Genomic DNA, 18,242 nt, shown 5'->3' on the forward strand with positions numbered 1-18,242 from the left:
AAGCTAGAAAATAAATTAACATGGAAGAATTATCGTTTTGGCAACTCATATACCAACAGTTCAAAGAACATGGGTTTTGGATAGTTGACCAACAGATCACATAGTCAAAAAAAGAAAGATTGTTCTCAGATTTAGATAAGTCAGTTCTTCCTCCAATCAAAACAACTAATAGACAAAAAAAATTACGAGTATGAGAAAATGCAATATCATTATGGAAACAAGTATTGGGAAATGTCTAATTAGCCTATAAGTTCTAGAATATCAGAGTGCAATAAACCCTTGAAGATATTGCATCTGCGAGACCCTTTTCTGAATGTACGAAGCTCCTTGGTGATATCCGAGATTTGGTTGGTTACAGGAGAGAGAATCAAAATGAGCTTCTTGAGGACTAATGAATTCTCAAGAATATACCTCGCTGCATTCATCAAAGTTTCCTTCTTGTGCTTCAATATTTTCGTTTTCAACCTACTTTCTACTCCTGTAATCAATTCTCTTATCTCAACACACTCGAGTGTCGATAGTAAGCACCGAGGCACAACTGAACATTCACGTTTTTCCACGTTTAGATTTTTAAAATACTCTAGGCACTGCCAAAAAAAAAAACAAGGAACAATTTAGGTGCACTACCACAATTTGTAAGCCAAAATCATAAGTCTGAACGAGACTTACCAGTGTGAGGTGTCTTAGATTCGGGAAACTCTCAAGAAAATCGGGTAACACTTGTAATAAGTGCGTGTTGCAGGACGTGTTGCAGGAAGCTTCTAAACGATATAAGTTATTAAATGTGGGAATGGATCCCAGGTAACGATTAAAAACCTGCGGGAAGAACAATAAAATAACGGATTCGGGTTAGAACATTTTTCGTATAAGTTTAAAAGACTGATTGTTATAAATGAATCGAGAGTATACCTCCATAGTATACTGAGAGATGATCATATGCCTTACACGAGAAATACCATTGAGAAAATCACCGATAGCATCTTTCTTCATTTTCAAATTAGTGTCACTTCCAGCATTGAATATGGAATCAATGTCGATCATAAACAAAGATCTCAGATTCTTCACCACTATTCTTTGAGATAGGTGATCTCCTAAGTCCATATATTTGAGTCCTGGAGCATCAATCTCCAACGCAAACTCCCTACCATTGGTTCCAATCCAGTCAGACCATACACTAAACCTCTTAAGACTCTTAGATCTCACACGAAGAACCAGTACGTTGTCATCAAAAGACCTAGACACTGTTAGACCTTCAAGAACGGGACAGCCAGAGATGAGCTTCTCCATGAATGAAGGATCCTTACCACTGCACATAATTTGTTCAAGATACATGTTCTTCAGACAAGGTAGAAAAACAACAAAGTCGGGATCCGACATCCCTACTCGTACAAGATTTAAAGACACCAATGTCTTGCTCTTATAAATGTCTAGAGGCATGAACTCTAATTTGTTTTTCAAAGAGGTATCAAAAATTTCAACCACTTCTAAATGCTGAGCTCCGCGACTTATAGCTGTAGCGATCCACTCTCTGATTCCAAAGGGGTGACCCTTGTTGGGCTTGCACCTGTGATACGTTAACTTGAACTTTCTCAGGCGTGCATCACGGTTAAATTCCAAAAATCTTTCGATGAAGCTAGCCTTTGTATTGGTAAAAGGGAGTTTAAAGTCTAGCCCCGGAACATCAAGCCATAGGTTTCTCCATCGGGTCGATAAAAGGCTTGTCTTAACAGAATCCCCGGTCAGGAGCCATAAGAGTATCTCAGTTATCAAATGATCCGGCAGTGCACTGATTCTATCGTAACCCATCAGAAGACGCAACCAAAATCTAGGGTTATAGCAGAAGTCTTTGCTTTTATTTTCTAAACAGAGTTTAGAAACGGAATACGAATTCTAGGGTTATCGCGGGTCTCGCAAGTATGTTTGACCGAGACAAAAGCCTAAAAGGTTGATTGTTGGTCCATCTAAATTAGATTTTCGTTTTTCCAAAATTTTAATCTTATCAAAATTTTGATAACTAGATTCCTTATTTTTTTAGGAAAACCATATTTTCAATTTTTTACTGTTTATACTTAAATACTAAAACTTATAAAGTTATAAGTATTAAAAATAGTTCTAGATTTTTATTGTATAAGCTTTTAATTGCATAAATTTATGAACTTACCATAGTTTCCAAAACATATTTAAAATATGTTTATTTATTAATAAAACTAACTATTTTATGTGATAATATATTTTATTTTTATTATATTCATGGTAAGTAAATTTTGTTAATACTCATTTCACTTTTTAAGAAGTTCAAATCTCCTAAATAAGTTTCCGTTTTTGTTTCTAAAATAGCATTCAAGAATTAAGGTGACCAATTTTTTTATTAAATGACTAAATGACAATGAGAAATAGTTTTCGATAGCCCTAATTTTTTTATCACAAATATAACACACAAATATCAAATTGATCAAAATATATTTTATTAAAAAGATAAAGTATATGTAATCTTTACGGTTAATTAATTCAAACTTAATAGTTTAGATCTGGGAGTTAGCTTTGAGGTGAGGTTTAAGATTTAAAAATGTATATAATTAATATTTAAAATAATAACAAAATATTTTCAAAAAGAAATCAAAATTTAAAATACATTTAAGAAAAATCAAAAAAGTTTGGAAAATAAAATCGAAGAAAAAGTTTCGAATTGAGTAATTTTTTTGAATAAAATTATTTTATTTTTTATTTTCAATTATTTATTTAGATATTTATTTATATAAATTACATTTGTAACATATTTATTCCAAATTGGTAACATGATCTCAAATCTACGAGAATGACATGCCTTTGCAATAATCTCGAAGGCGTGTATATCCGTAAGAGAATTTCAATCATATAGAAATTATTCATGTCCCACGAATGTTGAATCCAATGTTGGACTGTCTTGCACGCAGTGAAAAAAATCAACTGTACTACATAGTTTATATGGACACAGAATTATATATTTGGTTTGTAGAGACCTAACTGAATATGTCAAGTTGATCTCAAAAAAAAATTATATATCTAGAAATATAGTATAATTGTTCTTTTGATTCTTTTTGTACATTGTTATTGGTCCAAGGACTTTTTAGATTTTTTTTGAGTTGCCAACAACAATTCTATTCTCATTTATAATATTCACTAATTATTTATTAAATATATAAAATTCAAAATAATAAACCCAAAAGTATTGTTTTAAAAAAATTTAAAACAAATTAAAAAAAATTCAAAATATATTTTTTGAAAAAATAATAATTTCAATTTTGTTCAAAATAAATTAATACTTTACAAAGTTTTTTCAAATGTTTTTTCCACAATTATTTCTTCAACGTTAAATTTCTATTTTTGAAATAATATTTATTTGATATTACATATCTATAGAATATGTACACAATTGTCATTTTGTCTTTAACAAAATTTATTTTAATATTTTAATATTTATGTGTTTTTCTTTTTTGTAAAAAAAAATTGTTGTTCTCATAGGGTATTTCTTTTAAGAAAATTATGTTAACTATAATTTTTAATTAAACATTTAAAATTTGTCAACAAGGCCCGTACACAAAAAGACTGCCAAGGGCCTTAAACTTTTTAAAGCTGGCCCTGCGTATGCTGCCCAAAGAGGTCCAAGATGGATGCAGGAGCTACCATAGTGGGTATAGTCCTATCAGCTTTGGTTCTTTTAAACACGATCATAAACCAAATAAACACTTTATCAAGAGGATATCAAACAAGCAATAGGGCAACATGCACTCATCTCATAATTTCCTTAATGCTTAAAATCACACAAACGAAACACTTACAAACCAATGAAATTGTAACAAAGTAGTAAAAACACACACCGATGTACAACAAAACAGCATAACCACATGATCTCTAGTAATCAAGCATCAGGTGCTCGTCTGTTTCGTTGTGTCAACGCACAATGTAACTGGTATAATACAACAATCGTAACTGGGAAACCTACTAACCACTTTGCAGTTCTTAAAATGGTCATATCTGTGAAAACAAGACTAGCTATGAAGAGTCTAAAGAGAAAAGCCACAAGAAAAGCCGAAACAAACACTTCCCCATTCGTTAATTTTGAATGCGAGTCATTGTGGAACTCTAAGGGCAAGGAGAATCCCGGGTCCGAGGCTATGTCTAGCTCCTTCTTAACCTCTCTAATGATATCCATGGCAAGAGGGATACTCGAGCTGCACCAGGCGAGTCAGAGAAACCGATGAGTATACACATGTATGTACTATCAAACAAAATTTTACTGTTATATACTCCCACCGTTTTTTTCAATACTTCAAGTTTTAGAAGATTCTTTTATTCCAAATTTGATGATGTTTTCAATATAAATTTTATTGACAGATAATGTTATATGACCAATGGTTTTATAAAGTCTATTTTATTTTTAGTTAAATTTTGACTAGGTAAATAATTAATGATATTTTTGTTTTTAAAATGAAAAAAACTGCTAGGTAACTAGTAGAGGTAAAATTTATATTGATTAAAGTGAAATGAATATTAGAATGATGGAATTATAAAATAGCAAACAAGCGAATTTATTTACTTTACTTTTAAATGTGTACATTTAAAAAAATTGATAAAACGTAATTACTTTTAAATGTTTACATTTAAAAATTGATGATTAATAAGAGCATGATCACTTTTTGAATACATGAAATTATAAAGCGTGATATACTGATTATTATGATGTTTTCGTAAATTATAATAGAAAAATAAATCATTATATAGTTGAGCAAAAGATTGATTTTAAGAGCAATCAATTAGTCAATGAGAAAGCTGATAAGCATTATAACTGATGATTCATTGTGTCAGTTTTCCAGCAAAGAAACGATGGTTAATCATAGATTAGTTGTATACCTTTGTGTTTCCCACGTCAAACTGGGCTCCATTCTTGAAATAGTCATCACCGACGTTTCCCATCTTTGAACCCTAAAAGGATCGTATTTGTATTTCGTATATCTTTTTCTCAGCTCCACGAATCGATCTCCAAACTCTCCCTCGAAGTTTCTCACGTCGTTCTTGCTCACGTTAAAGAAGATAGGAATTACCAAGAGTTTGTTGTTGTTTGCTCGTTCCTTCATTTTAACAAGCTCGTCCAAGCACCACTCTGCTTCTGGATAACAGGGTGAGAAGATAACGAGCGCGATTGTTGACTCCTCGATGCAAGTGAATATCCGGTCTAGGTCTCTTCCCCACCATTCGTCTCTGTCCATGAAAACGTTTAGTATCCCTAGATCGGCCAAGCCCGACACGAGATGTTTGATGAAATCATCGGGCAACTCCGCTGCGCCTGAATTGACAAATACTTGGGGTGGTCGTGGTCGTGCTGGATCCACCATTGAGCGTTGGTCAAGAAAAAGAGACGGTGTTTCTTGTGTTTTTTTGGAACTGCTTCTGAATTAAACGAACAACAAAAATAATAAATATAGAACACGAAGACTTTGGGTAATGTGCTAATACATCAAATACTTTTTCCGATTATAATTCCTTTTTGTAATTTCCAGCTCATTAGCAATAAAAAATCATAGATGTTTGTATATTATGAAACCAATCTCTGCTGGCAGGGTCTACGCTCCACGTCTTTAAGTGATTTGCTTAGTTTCACTAAAGTGTAATTAGCGAGTTGTAAACAGATTTAACAAAATAGTACTCGTGTGTTTTAATTTAAAAATTGTTTTCATGTTATCACATATATTAGAAATACAACATTGAATTTTATTATATATATAGAAAATTGTGACCAACATTATTTGACATTTTTAAAGTATACTAATTTAATAAACTCAATTATATTTTTTGAAGTTTATAATTATTAATTAGTAAAAATAGATAAAACATCAAAAATATCTTTAATTATTAAAAAAAATCAAAACATTTATCTCTTTGACTGAAAAGAGAATTCCATTAAAAATATCGAAATGCAACAATATTTTTTTCTCAGATTCTTTGCGTTTACGTTTGTTACAGTGTCATTATAACATAAGAAACGTAAAAGCAAATGCAAGATAGACAATCATATCCTAAATCTACAGTTTACCACTCACCACTCGCTTTCCACAGCTCCGTTGATTATGCAACAATTGAACGACCCAACAGAAAAGAACCAATCGAAACAAGACCTACCATATAAGGACCAAGAACTATTGTAAGGATGAAAATCAGACTGAGGAAATGGACACCAGATTGTAACCAGTTCTTCGGTTATTGCCGCCAAATGGTTGCGTTTTACTTCTTTTTTTTTGTCACTGAATAATACTAATAAAAAAAAAACTTTCCTCTCTCTAGGAGATATCTTTTAAAACTTTCTTAACCTCATCCATGATTGCACTCACGAACCTACTCTGATAGCTGTCGTAGCAAACCTCTGCTCCAATTGCTTGAAGTATCCTTCCATCCATTTCTTTAAGATTTGGACCTCTGAAGTGATTTTGGGATCACATGTGGGGTGTTAATGTTTTTTCTTACGAAATTTATCTTGGTGATTTTGTAGGATGGCTTGCAAGTTGGTATCGGCTATGGTAGTTAGATGTTGTTCATGCTCACTTCCAGTTACCGTCACGTAGTTGTGGATATTTCCCTCTTTAGCTATCTCTATGTTAGAATCAGGCCTGGATAGAACCAAAATCCATTCCACCATATCAGAGATAGTCCTGAATATAGCGAAATGAAACATGTTAGGGTCTTTGAATACTTTTAAAAAAAAAGTTACATTGAAAAAGATCTCCGAATTTATAAAATATAGTTTTTTAAACCTTACTAACATGTTTATGGTTTTCAATATCTCAGGAACGCCCTTACGCAATACACATCAGTCATCAGGGAAACCAATTGGACTGGCGAAAACAGGTGTATAGTCTTTTTGGTTATTAAACAAATAAGTTAATTTCATATTCTTTTACTACTCTTATATTTACACACAATTAATAAGTTATCATGACAATTGGCAACCGTAGGATTAATTTTCAAGGATCATCAGTTGCAGCAGAAAACGCATTAGTTAGAGCACTTCCATCAGCAAATCTTTCCAATCTCGATTCCCTAGGTAGTTTTACATTATTTTATATTTTTTTTTCGTTTGATTTTTCTTTTTTCTAAAAAATAAAATAAAATAATAATACTCAAATCTATCGCAGACCGACATCTGTCGTGAGGCCCACAGAACAGTTAAAAATCGAGTTCATCCCACTGAACTCCCAAGGCTCAGGTTCATCATCAAATGTATATTATATTATTTATTTTTTTGGGAAACGTGTGAGCCTCCCCCCCCCCCCAATCCTTTAATAGAGATGCTCTTAGCAAGTTAGTCACTATTGATCTTTTGTCTATGCCAAAAGCACTCAAGGGCTCGTCCGTGGTATTTTAGCTGCAAAACCCCGATTATGATTAAACAATATTTTATTGTACTCTTTGCTACATATCACTATCTTTTGAATAATAAATACACATTCTTAGGTTCCGAGTCATTTTATGTTTTAAATGATATATATACACTTAACACAATTATTTTATTATAAAATAAAATAAAAATTTGAATTATTAAAAAAAAAGTAAAAAATTTGGGTCGTTACAAGATCACAATTCGATCATTGTTAATCCATCGATTGCTACCGTTCAGTTTCGATTGGTTATTGAACGATCCAGTAAAATATAAAATACCGCAGATAAACAATAAAAGGTAAGGCATCTTCAAAAAAAAACAATAAAAGGTAAGGAGCAATAAGCATTGTCATAAGAAAAACAAGAACTCCTTTAGGTACCACCGATATAATCAGCCCCTTTGTTTTCCCCCACAAAGAGTTACGTTTTGCTTCGGCTAGTTGTTCTAGTCTGATGCGTTCTTCTTCTTCTCTCTTGGAGATTTCTGTTAACATTTTCTTAACCTCTTTGGTAATTAATTTCGCGAGATTCCTTTCATACCAGTAACCATGCAAAATGTAACCTACATTTCCATGATACCTCCTGTTACACAGTGACAAAGATCAATAATCATTTGGTTTATGTTGTCGCCTTTAAAATAGCAATAAAATATGGGTTGTAGCCAAAATGCTTAAACTAAAGAACTAACAACTTCATCAATTGACTAGTAAAATTGTTCTTTATCCTCCTCAGTTAAAATCCCTTTTAACTAAACATAAATTCATAATGAATTGAGTTTTATAGATATTTGTTTTTCATTTTAATAAATATGTTTTACTATTCTTGAAACAATTAATACATATTGAAGAAAAATTTCTTCACTAGGAGGGATTCTTAAACGTTTAAGGATTTACTAATTATTTTTGAAGAAAAAAGTAAATAGGGTTTTGGAATTTTTTTTTTGAATAGTGAGTTTCATGATGTTTTCATTATTATTATTTTCATATTTTCATATTTTCTTATTTTAAATATTTAAGTGCATTATATCAATTAGTTTTTTATTTTTGCTAAATGGTTATTTGTATCGATTAGTTTTTAGCTAAACTTTTAAAATCAATTTAACAACACACATTAAACTAAGAAAACACTCCCTTATTGTAGGTGGTGTTACTCATTTCGATTTTTCAGCTAACTCCTGTAAGAACCTATTTTATCCATACTTCTTTTGGATTTATCTTATTTTGGTTTTGGTTCGAATATTTTTAGATATTAAAATAAACATAGAATTGCGTATTTGAGGTATTTGATAAGTTTGAATACTTATTTCGGTGATTATCTTTGTATTAAGTTCTTTGGAGTTTTTTATGTTTTAAGATTTTTGGGGTTTGAAGTGTATAAAAGATTCGATTAACAACATTTCAAGTTTGGATAAATTTTACTATGTTATTCATTCAAATATGGATCAGGTCTTTCGGTTCGAATACAGTTTAGATCTTGAATTTTGGATTTTTTTGCTCAAGCCTACCTAATTGTATAGTCTTTTAGCAATTTATTTATGGTATAATTAGAAATATAAAAGTTTGCATTATTAGATAATGATACTACATAAAACTATGATATTAGTTAGAATTTATGATAATTGGTTACGTGATCTGTAAGCAACAATATGTATTTTTCCTCTTTTTGTAAGTAACATTTCTTCTTCTCACCTAAAACTACAGAGCAAAGTCTTGAAACAAGGACGGGACAAAAAAATCGGAATCGAAGAACCAAACCGAAATGCCCGAAATCGGACAGAAACTTTCAAATACTCGAATGCTTCTATATCTAAATAACCGAACCAAACCGGAATCAATCTGAAAACTGAACGGGTGATCGAATATATAAAATATTAAGTATATATACATATAACATAACTATATATATTTATAATTTAAAAATATATTAAAAGTATCCAAAATATTTTAAGAAAACTAAATTATTACGAAGTATCCGAATTACCCGAAAGTATCCAGATATTTTTATCTGAAATATCCAAAATAATCCAAAATATCCAAGATTTTTATCATAATTATCCTAATTATTTGATATTTTACCTAGTAAACCTGATATTAACCAAAACTATCCGAACTACCCGAAATAACCGAACCAGAATCGAATTATTTTCTGAGTATTTTTCAGTTTCTATTTTTACTATCCAAACCGAACCAAACCCGAAACTACCCGAACCGAACTAAAAATAAATCAAATAGTAAATGGATCTTCTAGTCCATTATCCAAATTACCCGATATCCAAAATAACTGAACCGAACCGAATCGATACCTGTCCAGACTTACTCAAAACAGAGGAAAGGGACAAGACAATGAAAACCTGATTTGTGACGACAGACCAAACTTTCCTGAAACAGACGTTAACGCTTTTTTCCATTTGTTCGTCCTTTTCTTGTCTCTGCTAGATGTTGTCCGGAAATTTTCTCCAAAGTTTCCTTCCAGTTTCTTCACATCTTCAGCTTTCACGTTGAAGAAGACAGGAAACACATCAAGTTTGCCTTTATCCATGCATTCGTTGATCTTAACCAGCTCATTTAAGCACCATTTTGACTCCGTGTACCTCTCCGAGAAGATCGTCACCGCAATTCTTGACTTCTCGATCTCAGCAAAGAGAGTCTCAAGATCCTCGCCTCTCACCGCATCTTCATCCACGAAGACGTTGACCAGCTCTTCCTTTAGGTCATCAACAAGAACTTTTACAAATCTACGCAGCTCTCCTCGAAAGTTGATGAACACTTGATATTGCGGCGGGATCGGTCTTATAATCTCAGATGAAAATGAGTAGGAGACTCCCATAATGTCGGAATATGAGGAGAAGGAGAACTCCATTGGGGATTGTGGGCTTCTGAGGAAGTTGTTTGCCAGAGTAAAAGAAAAAGAGTAAGGCAACAACGTGCTTTGATAACAACAATGCCGTTTAATGATTGGCCGTAATTTAATGAAGTTGACCTTAATTTGATACTTTAACTAATCCATCTAATCATATACACAAAAAACAGTCAGAATAGAATTTTACTAGTACTATATAAATTCTGATTTTTTGGTGGATTCTGTAAACCTTATTTAGACTAAAGTGAATTAGTTTTCTTGGTTTAATTTGCTAGGGAGGCTCATTCAGATGGAACAAACGAACAATTAGTGCCCAAAAATCTAACTTCTCATTTGTGTTATTGAGATTGCTGCTATCACACACGATACAATTAGTTAAGCTAGCTAAAGGAGCTTTGCGATTCTCCTGTTACAAGAAATTATAAAACTTCTTCTACTGCTGCTACAAGAATATAATTTGCATTACATTTACATTACAAGAATATATATATGTAATTAATTAGTATATAACCTTTTGCCTTGTTCAAAAAAAAAAAAAAAACCTTTGCCATCTATCACCTAGGTACAAGAAACTAGTGTTCCAAATTCAATTTTTTTAGAGTTGCAGATATACAACCACCAAGTTCATGGGTTTTCTTAGCTGTGTTTTAGGATTTAAAAAACTAATTCAACTGCTGATGAAAAACTATACTGTCAATTTATAAAAATGTATGAAAATAGAAGACAGGAGTGGTGAATAATGCAAACTGAGATTGCCATAGCTAAAATGAGATTCAATTCAAAACGAAGATGCAAGATCGGTCTTCTTAGATTACCATGAAAGAAGAAGGCAGAAGCAACAAAGCCAGAATCATGTTTGAGTTTCATAACCAAAGGAAGAAAAAAAAGGGTAACAAAACAACCACACGAGATAGAATCATTCGTAGATCCAAGAATGAAGGCTGCTCTGCCAGTTCACAGGTCCGTCAGGGAACCACAACGCAGCTTCCTTGTTAGCACTCTCCACAGAGTCACTCCCATGGATCACGTTCCTACCAATGTCAATAGAATAATCCCCACGGATGGTTCCTGGTTCAGAAGCAGCAGGGTTGGTCGCTCCAATAATCTTCCTTCCTGTCAAGACAACATTCTTTCCCTCCCAGATCATAGCAACGACTGGTCCAGAGATAATGTAATCAACAAGGCCGTTGAAGAATGGCTTGGCAGACAAGTCTTGGTAGTGTTTCTCAGCAAAAGAACGGTCCACAGTGATCATCTTTAGACCTAAAGATATGCCAACAATCAAAACAGATATCATCAACTACAGAGCATTTATATATTATCTATTCCATTACTAAGCAGAGCTATTTTACCTTTCAAAGTGAAACCCTTCTTTTCGAATCTGCAGATGATTTCACCGATCTGAAGATGATGGAGCAGACATAATCAATAAACTTGCGAGGAAAGTCAGAGATTTGACAACAAAACAATGAAGAAGGTGAGTAGAAACGTACCAGGCCCCTCTGGACGCCGTCGGGCTTGATCATGATGAAAGTTTGCTCCATTGTGAGATCTTTGTTACCAGTTAACTCGTCGGCGATACCTAGACGCTGTGAAGAGAAGAAGGAGATTTATATATATATCAAGAACCCTAAATGCCAAGAATATGCGCTCTCGCTGTAGAGGTTTCAGCCTGATGGGCCCTAAAGATTTTTGCTTATTTTCTACAACTTCGTCAATTATTTATTTAAAGGCCCATCAAGCCTCACTTGAAACTAGAACGTTTAACATTTTTGGGCTTTCAAACGTAATCAAGAAAATAACCAATCAAAATGCAAATGTTAACATGTTTGCGCTTTCAAACGTAATCAAGAAAATAACCAATCAAAATGCAAACTCATAGCAAAACTAATTTGTGGAAGCCCTAGGATAAACAACTGTAGTTTTTTCCTGTATTGGTTTCTCTAGGATGTTATGTTTTGAGTTCAAATGGGATTTAATTGCTTTAGATTAGTTCTCGTGACATGATTTTCTGATAGGTTACTTTCTGGTTTTATACTCCATCGTACATTATCTTTCTGGAGTCATATTATTTTCTTAGAAATTCACAAAGAAAAGGCCAGCTAGCATGCGCCAGGTTGTGGAATGGAATTATTCCTTTATAGTGTATGATTTATTAATTTTTTGCAGTGTCAATATATGTAACGAGCGTCCCACTTCCTCATTATTGACTTAGTAGCTTATTTAGCAACACTGGAGGAGATAGCCTGAGACGGTTTCTGAAGGTAGGTAGCCAGTGAGTATTTAACATTTTATCTTTAGCTCTGTCACACTCAATTAATATGCAGAGCTGAAGAATTCTATGTTCTAACTTGGCTAATTTGAGACTGATTTTTGATTGGTGAGTTTGTTGACTTCTTTTTTTTTTTTGGTTGCTGCCAGAACACTTGGAGATCCTTACTGACTTCGGCCATTAGAGATGAACAATTTGGAAAGAAGCGAACCTTCTCAAGACATTGAAGGACCAGGTCCAGGTGACTCAACTGAACCTATAACAACGAATGTTCAGGAAGCTGTGAGAGTGGATATTGCACTACCAAACACATCATCACCCAGTCAAATTTTCATCCCAGGAAGAAAGGAATATCTGGATCTCTGTGTTCCTCTGTATCAAGCTGCTCTGAAAGGTAAATGGAAAGATGCCAAGGTAATAATTGATCAGAACAACGATATTGTACGTGCAGCAGTTACCCGTAATCAGGAGACGACTCTTCACATTGCCGCTGCTACAAAGCACAAGACATTTGTGAAACATCTTCTTGCAGAAATGAGTAAAAGTGATCTGGCCCTGAAGAACAAAGATGACAACACAGCGATCTGTTTCGCTGCTGCCTCGGGAACTAAGAAGATTGCTGAAATGATGGTCGATAAAAATGAAGATCTTCCAATGATTCGAGGCAATGGGAGAGTGACTCCACTTTACATGGCTGCTTTATTTGGACATAGGGAGATGGTTTTGTACCTTTACGACAAGACAGACTTTGGAAGCCTAGGTGCTTCCGAGCTTGTTGATCTCTTTCATGCCATCATAGGAGCTGATATCTATGGTATCTATTTTTTTTTGTTTCTCATTGTGTTGATTTATACTCTTTTGACTTTTTTTGAAGATATTTGTATCATGCAGTATTAGGCTAATAGTATATTAGTATGTGAAGATATTTGTTTCTAAACCTCTTTTACTGTCCTGTGAGAGATATGACACATGTGAGACCCCTCTTAAACAGATGTTGCTCTGAGGATGTTTGAGTGGAAGAAGGAGTTAGCCACTTCACAAAATAGTAGTGGAGAGATTGCTTTGCACTTAATGGCCCGGAAACCTACAGCAATTGGCCGTGAGAGACAGCTCAATATCTTTAAGAGACTAGCAAATTCCAGTAAGTACATAAATTTGTAATACCCCTGCCGGTATAAAGACATTTAGTACAAGAAATATCACACATACTCTTTTTTTTTTATTATACAGAGATATCTTGACCCCACATAAATGGGTCCAGACTAATCACACAAACTTTTTTTGAACTGCTCACATTTTTTTTTATCTAGTTTTTGAAGGTTTCTACTTTGAGGATAAAATGATGGCTTTAGCTCATCAACTGGTTGAGCGTATGTGGAAATTAGTTGTGAGGGAACCTGAGCCCAGAGTTTCAGAATTACTTAGGACACCAACGAGGTTACTCTTCGATGCTGCGTCATCAGGGAACGTCGAGTTTCTAGTGATTCTAATCCGTGCGTATCCTGATCTTCTATGGAAAGTGGATGAGAAGAACCAGAGCCTGTTTCACGTTGCTGCACTAAACCGTCATGAAAGCATCTTTAATATCATTTACGAACTTGGTTCAATCAAGGATTTGATAGCGGCATATAAGGAAGTTTCAACTAGAAACAATATGTTGCATCTCGTAGCTAGCTTGCCTCCTCCTGGTCGTTTGCAGATAGTGTCCGGGGCAGCACTTCAAATGCAAAGAGAACTTTTATGGTTCAAGGTAAGATTGCCTTTGTGTATCTTTTTTAGTTTGTTTGGCCTTAGGCCCGTAATCTCCCCTAGGTCCGAAGTCAGTATTTAGATATTCCTATTTAAAGAATAACCCCCTGTCCCAAAGGTAGTTTGAACTCCGGACATAAAAACACTTCCAATGGAGGATTCTTGTTCTTGGGTTCTAAAAACACATATGTGTGTATGTATATATTATATATGTGTATGTAATTACAGGGTTCTAAGATTTACGAGAAATCCAACCGAAAGTATCTAAAGCAACACTTTGGTGGTTTAGTAGATGTGTATCTTACAAAACTAACAAATGTTTCTTCTGTCTTGCATTGTAGGCTGTGAAAAAGATTGTCCCTCATTCATACATCAAGGCCAAAAATAGCAAAGGAGAAGTGGCACAAGACCTCTTTACAGAGCAACACAAAGAATTGCAAAAAGAAGGAGAGAAATGGATGAAAGATACTGCAACCTCTTGCATGCTCGTCTCAACTTTGATAGCCACTGTGGTTTTTGCCGCGCCTTTTACAGTACCAGGCGGACTTAATGACACAACCGGGTTCCCCACCTTTAAGAATAAGCTGTGGTTCAATGTTTTCCTATTGTCAGATGCAGTTGCTCTTTTTACTTCGTCAATTTCCATAGTGATTTTCCTCTCCATCCTCACTTCAAGGTACGCTGAAGATGATTTTCTGGTTTCGCTACCCTCGAGACTGATGTTAGGGCTGTTAGCGTTATTTGTGTCCATAAACAGCATGGTCATATCCTTCAGTGCTACACTGTTCTTGATCCCAGACTGGAGTTTTGCATGGAACCTAACCCTCCTCATCTCCCTTGCTTTCATCATCTCTCTGTCATTTGCTCTGCTTCACGTTAAGCTTTGGTTCGACACTCTTCGCTCCGCCTATTGGTCCAAGTACCTATTTCAGTCACAAAGCCGGAGATTGTATCTTTGAACGGTCTTGCCTTTACTTTCCTTGAAAGGGCACCTGAGCTTTCTAGAATTTCACATTTTAATTTCAAGGTAAAAGTCTATTAAGACGTGGTCACGTGGTCCTGGTTATGAATATATTTTTTTTTTTGATAAATCCTGGTTATGAATATTGCATCTTGACTGATTCATTTTGCTGTTTTGTTTTTTTTTCTCTTGGACGTAATTTCCATGTTATAAAGACGTAGTTTCCATCTTCTCTTGTCTCTAATAAATAAATCATGTTGTTATACTCATACTCGTCCATGGACGGCAAAACTTTTAACAAAGTCAGAACAAGCTAAAGAATGGAAAGTGACTTGGCTCCCATCCAGTGCCGTGCGAAGGTTCTATGGGGCCTAAGGCAAAAAGAAAATGTTTCAAAAAAATCTTTTGCTAGAAAAAAAAATTATGTAGTAAGAAAATTATGTACATTACGATAAAATAAAATTGCCTTTATGATATTTTAAAAAAATTATACAGATTAAATTTTACAACTTCATACTAATCATTTTCTATTTTTACAAAGAAATTTTTTTAATAGATTAGTTTATATATATACAAGATTTTGTATTTTTACGGTAGCTATATATAGATTATTACGTCAAATAATTTATGAAACACAATTAGTAATTTAATAGGTAACTAGTAAAGAAAATGATTGAAACATTATAAACATGAAGGCAACAGAACTGAAGCTAATGAAGAACATAATTTCCTCAAACGTCAATAACATATCTATATAAACAATCCACCACATGTATAAGATGAATACCAATACTTACAGTAACATCCTATAAAGACAGAAAATAACATATTTTGGTATTTGTTTTAGTTAAAAAATAGTTCATTTACATTTTTTTTCTCTATCAATTAATTTATTTAGTAAAAAAAAAAAAAGTCAATGTGATAAATGGGGCCCTAAAACTAGATGAGAAAGTTTGGGGCCTAGCGCAATTGCCTCTTTTCTTTGAGGGTGAGCACGGCTCTGCTCCCATCGTTGAAATTCTTTATGAAAATAATAAAAATACATCAATGTATTACGTAGAGCATCAATGTTTCGAAGGTTCCTTGCTTTTTTCTATAGCAATGCAGTGCTACCCGGACGTGTTCGTCCTTGACTCCTCGTCAAGTTGAAGTATCAATGAAGATTATTAAGATGAAGAAACAAGCAAGTCTTGGATAAAAATTAGAGGTAGATGAATATTTTACTATTTGATAAAAAAAAGATAAAGTAAAGGTATGTCTCCCAAACAAAACAAAAAACATTATATTACAATGAGAAAAATTAATGATAAAAAAATCAAATTACTTTTTTTTTTAATTTATACACCAAATTTTAAGGCATGTGTGTACTTATTTGTTTTATTGAAGCACAATTTCATTAAATGGTATATAAATTATATTTTAGCTTAATTTTCAAAAATATAATTTTGAAAAAATATAATAATTATCAAATTTAAATATAATAAATGTTAAAAGTTTAAGACATAAAAAAAACCTCAAACAAAAACTTTAGCTGCCATTGCCTTCGGCCGCAAGCTTCAGCTGCTGGAGGCCATCCTTCTTTCTGGTGGTGGACCCTATCCAAGGTTAACCCCAAAAAATTTGGTCACGACCGAAAGCCTTGTATGTTATAACCCTCACTGACCAGAATTCGAGCACTGGTTCACTTCTGGCCTATGGTCTAGATGGAGGAAGGCATAGTAGTTGTTGATATTCTGAAGTAACGAAGGATGCTCCACCGTTGTTGGGATTAGACTCAGTCTAACAAATCCAATTGTCAATTGATCAAAGACTTGAGCTCTCTCACACTCCGAGTAAGGATTTACAGATTTACATAACTGGTCTACACCATCAAATTAACTAGCTCAATCTTCTTAAACTTGAATCTTGATTGCCGTTGAAACACTCAACATGTTCAATACTCGACGCTTGAACACATTCATGTTCAAGCTCTGACCTCTAATATGTTTGACTCCAAGTTAAAAGTCTATTAAGACTTGGTGTCATACAAGACTTGTTCCTGATTATGGATGTGGCTGTGACATCTGGACTGGTTCAATTTTTTTGTTTTGTTTTTGTTTTCTCTAATTTCCATGTTCTCTCGTCTCTTTTTTTGTCTGTCACTAAATAAATAAACCATGTAGTTATATTTATACACAGGCAAGGCAACTCTTAAAATAATCAGAACAAGCTAAAGAATGGAGAGAGACTTGGCTCCCATCGTTGAAGTTCTTGAAGAAAACACATCAGATCATGATCCATCTCTTCCTTCGGGAGGAAAGACTTCCAGAAGAGTATCACGTAGATCATCATTGTTTCGAAGGTTCCTTGCTTTTTTCTGTTGCAGTCATGCTACCACGATGTCCATGTCCAGGAGGTGCAGTATCCAAATTGTTGATTCCGACTCGTCTTCACCAACATCAGAAGGATCCAGTCCTACCGCCCAGGTAGGTCTAATAAGTGTTATTTCTCTTAGTGACAAATTGTACTTGTCACCATCTGGTGAAAAAATTTCAGAACAAGACAAAAGTAGCATTCAAAGCCCCGGTTTTGAAGGATCTGATTCCATACTAGCTGAAGACTCAAGACCACAGAGTTATGTACTCGCAGATGAGTCTAGTTTAGGTGAAACAGTTTCAGAACAAGACAGAGGAAACATTCCAAGCCCTGCTTCTGAAGAAAACATTTCAGGCCCCGGTTCTGAAGAATCTGATACCACAGAAAGTGAAGATTCAACATCACAAGGCTATGTAACCGCAGATGAATTTACTCTAGGCAACACAATTTCAGAACATGAAAGAAGAGGCATGCCAAGCCCTGTTTCAGAAAAATCTGATTCCACACAATATGAAGATTCAACATCACATGGCTATGTAATAATTTCAGATGATTTGACTTTAAGTGAAACAATTTCAGAACATGACAGGGGAAACATTCCATACCCTGCTCATGAAGGACATGATTTCATTGAAT

The 18,242-nt window shown here is 34.0% G+C and overlaps 5 protein-coding genes and 1 long non-coding RNA gene across 6 annotated transcripts; 2 read left to right on the forward strand and 4 right to left on the reverse strand.

Moving 5' to 3' along the window:
- Positions 1-614: 614 nt before the first annotated feature.
- On the reverse strand, positions 615-1,806 carry LOC108825345 (putative F-box/FBD/LRR-repeat protein At5g44950). Its single transcript, XM_056995013.1, has 3 exons — positions 910-1,806; positions 670-816; positions 615-623 (listed from the first exon to the last, which is right to left on the reverse strand). Exons 1-3 carry the CDS (start codon positions 1,804-1,806, stop codon positions 615-617), a joined length of 1,053 nt encoding a protein of 350 aa, XP_056850993.1.
- Positions 1,807-3,753: 1,947 nt separating this feature from the next.
- On the reverse strand, positions 3,754-5,608 carry LOC108826295 (TIR domain-containing protein-like). The gene is made up of 2 exons (XM_018599680.2): positions 4,891-5,608; positions 3,754-4,211 (listed from the first exon to the last, which is right to left on the reverse strand). Exons 1-2 carry the CDS (start codon positions 5,370-5,372, stop codon positions 3,899-3,901), a joined length of 795 nt encoding a protein of 264 aa, XP_018455182.1. The 5' UTR covers positions 5,373-5,608; the 3' UTR covers positions 3,754-3,898.
- Positions 5,609-6,135: 527 nt separating this feature from the next.
- Positions 6,136-7,461, forward strand: LOC108826296 (uncharacterized). Its single transcript, XR_001945414.2, has 5 exons — positions 6,136-6,415; positions 6,524-6,706; positions 6,820-6,879; positions 6,987-7,075; positions 7,167-7,461. It is a non-coding gene; the product is annotated as an uncharacterized LOC108826296 (long non-coding RNA).
- Positions 7,462-9,500: 2,039 nt separating this feature from the next.
- LOC108826297 (vesicle-associated protein 1-4) lies at positions 9,501-10,904 on the reverse strand. The gene has a single exon (XM_056995078.1). It carries the CDS (start codon positions 10,267-10,269, stop codon positions 9,727-9,729), a length of 543 nt encoding a protein of 180 aa, XP_056851058.1. The 5' UTR covers positions 10,270-10,904; the 3' UTR covers positions 9,501-9,726.
- A 142-nt stretch (positions 10,905-11,046) lies between these two features.
- Positions 11,047-11,912, reverse strand: LOC108826299 (nucleoside diphosphate kinase 1). Its single transcript, XM_018599682.2, has 3 exons — positions 11,763-11,912; positions 11,622-11,670; positions 11,047-11,532 (listed from the first exon to the last, which is right to left on the reverse strand). Exons 1-3 carry the CDS (start codon positions 11,811-11,813, stop codon positions 11,186-11,188), a joined length of 447 nt encoding a protein of 148 aa, XP_018455184.1. The 5' UTR covers positions 11,814-11,912; the 3' UTR covers positions 11,047-11,185.
- A 328-nt stretch (positions 11,913-12,240) lies between these two features.
- Positions 12,241-15,482, forward strand: LOC108825346 (ankyrin repeat-containing protein At5g02620). Its single transcript, XM_018598646.2, has 5 exons — positions 12,241-12,533; positions 12,691-13,355; positions 13,533-13,682; positions 13,852-14,291; positions 14,632-15,482. Exons 2-5 carry the CDS (start codon positions 12,728-12,730, stop codon positions 15,247-15,249), a joined length of 1,836 nt encoding a protein of 611 aa, XP_018454148.1. The 5' UTR covers positions 12,241-12,533; positions 12,691-12,727; the 3' UTR covers positions 15,250-15,482.
- The last annotated feature ends 2,760 nt before the right edge of the window (positions 15,483-18,242 follow it).

The sequence above is a fragment of the Raphanus sativus genome, chromosome 9 (genome assembly GCF_000801105.2).
Source record: "Raphanus sativus cultivar WK10039 chromosome 9, ASM80110v3, whole genome shotgun sequence".
NCBI lineage: Eukaryota > Viridiplantae > Streptophyta > Magnoliopsida > Brassicales > Brassicaceae > Raphanus > Raphanus sativus.

Excerpts from the sequence above, each read along its gene's own strand:
- LOC108826299 (XM_018599682.2), bottom strand. The coding sequence starts at position 11,813 with ATGGAGCAAACTTTCATCATGATCAAGCCCGACGGCGTCCAGAGGGGC. Across the intron at positions 11,671-11,762 it reads ACGGCGTCCAGAGGGGCCTG|ATCGGTGAAATCATCTGCAG; the intron begins GTACGTTTCTAC and ends CATCATCTTCAG. Across the intron at positions 11,533-11,621 it reads GAAGGGTTTCACTTTGAAAG|GTCTAAAGATGATCACTGTG; the intron begins GTAAAATAGCTC and ends GCATATCTTTAG.
- LOC108826295 (XM_018599680.2), bottom strand. The coding sequence starts at position 5,372 with ATGGTGGATCCAGCACGACCACGACCACCCCAAGTATTTGTCAATTCA. Across the intron at positions 4,212-4,890 it reads TTGACGTGGGAAACACAAAG|CTCGAGTATCCCTCTTGCCA; the intron begins GTATACAACTAA and ends CGCCTGGTGCAG.
- LOC108825346 (XM_018598646.2), top strand. The coding sequence starts at position 12,728 with ATGAACAATTTGGAAAGAAGCGAACCTTCTCAAGACATTGAAGGACCA. Across the intron at positions 13,356-13,532 it reads CATAGGAGCTGATATCTATG|ATGTTGCTCTGAGGATGTTT; the intron begins GTATCTATTTTT and ends CCTCTTAAACAG. Across the intron at positions 14,292-14,631 it reads GAGAACTTTTATGGTTCAAG|GCTGTGAAAAAGATTGTCCC; the intron begins GTAAGATTGCCT and ends CTTGCATTGTAG.
- LOC108825345 (XM_056995013.1), bottom strand. The coding sequence starts at position 1,806 with ATGGGTTACGATAGAATCAGTGCACTGCCGGATCATTTGATAACTGAG. Across the intron at positions 817-909 it reads TCTCTCAGTATACTATGGAG|GTTTTTAATCGTTACCTGGG; the intron begins GTATACTCTCGA and ends TTCTTCCCGCAG.
- LOC108826297 (XM_056995078.1), bottom strand. The coding sequence starts at position 10,269 with ATGGAGTTCTCCTTCTCCTCATATTCCGACATTATGGGAGTCTCCTAC.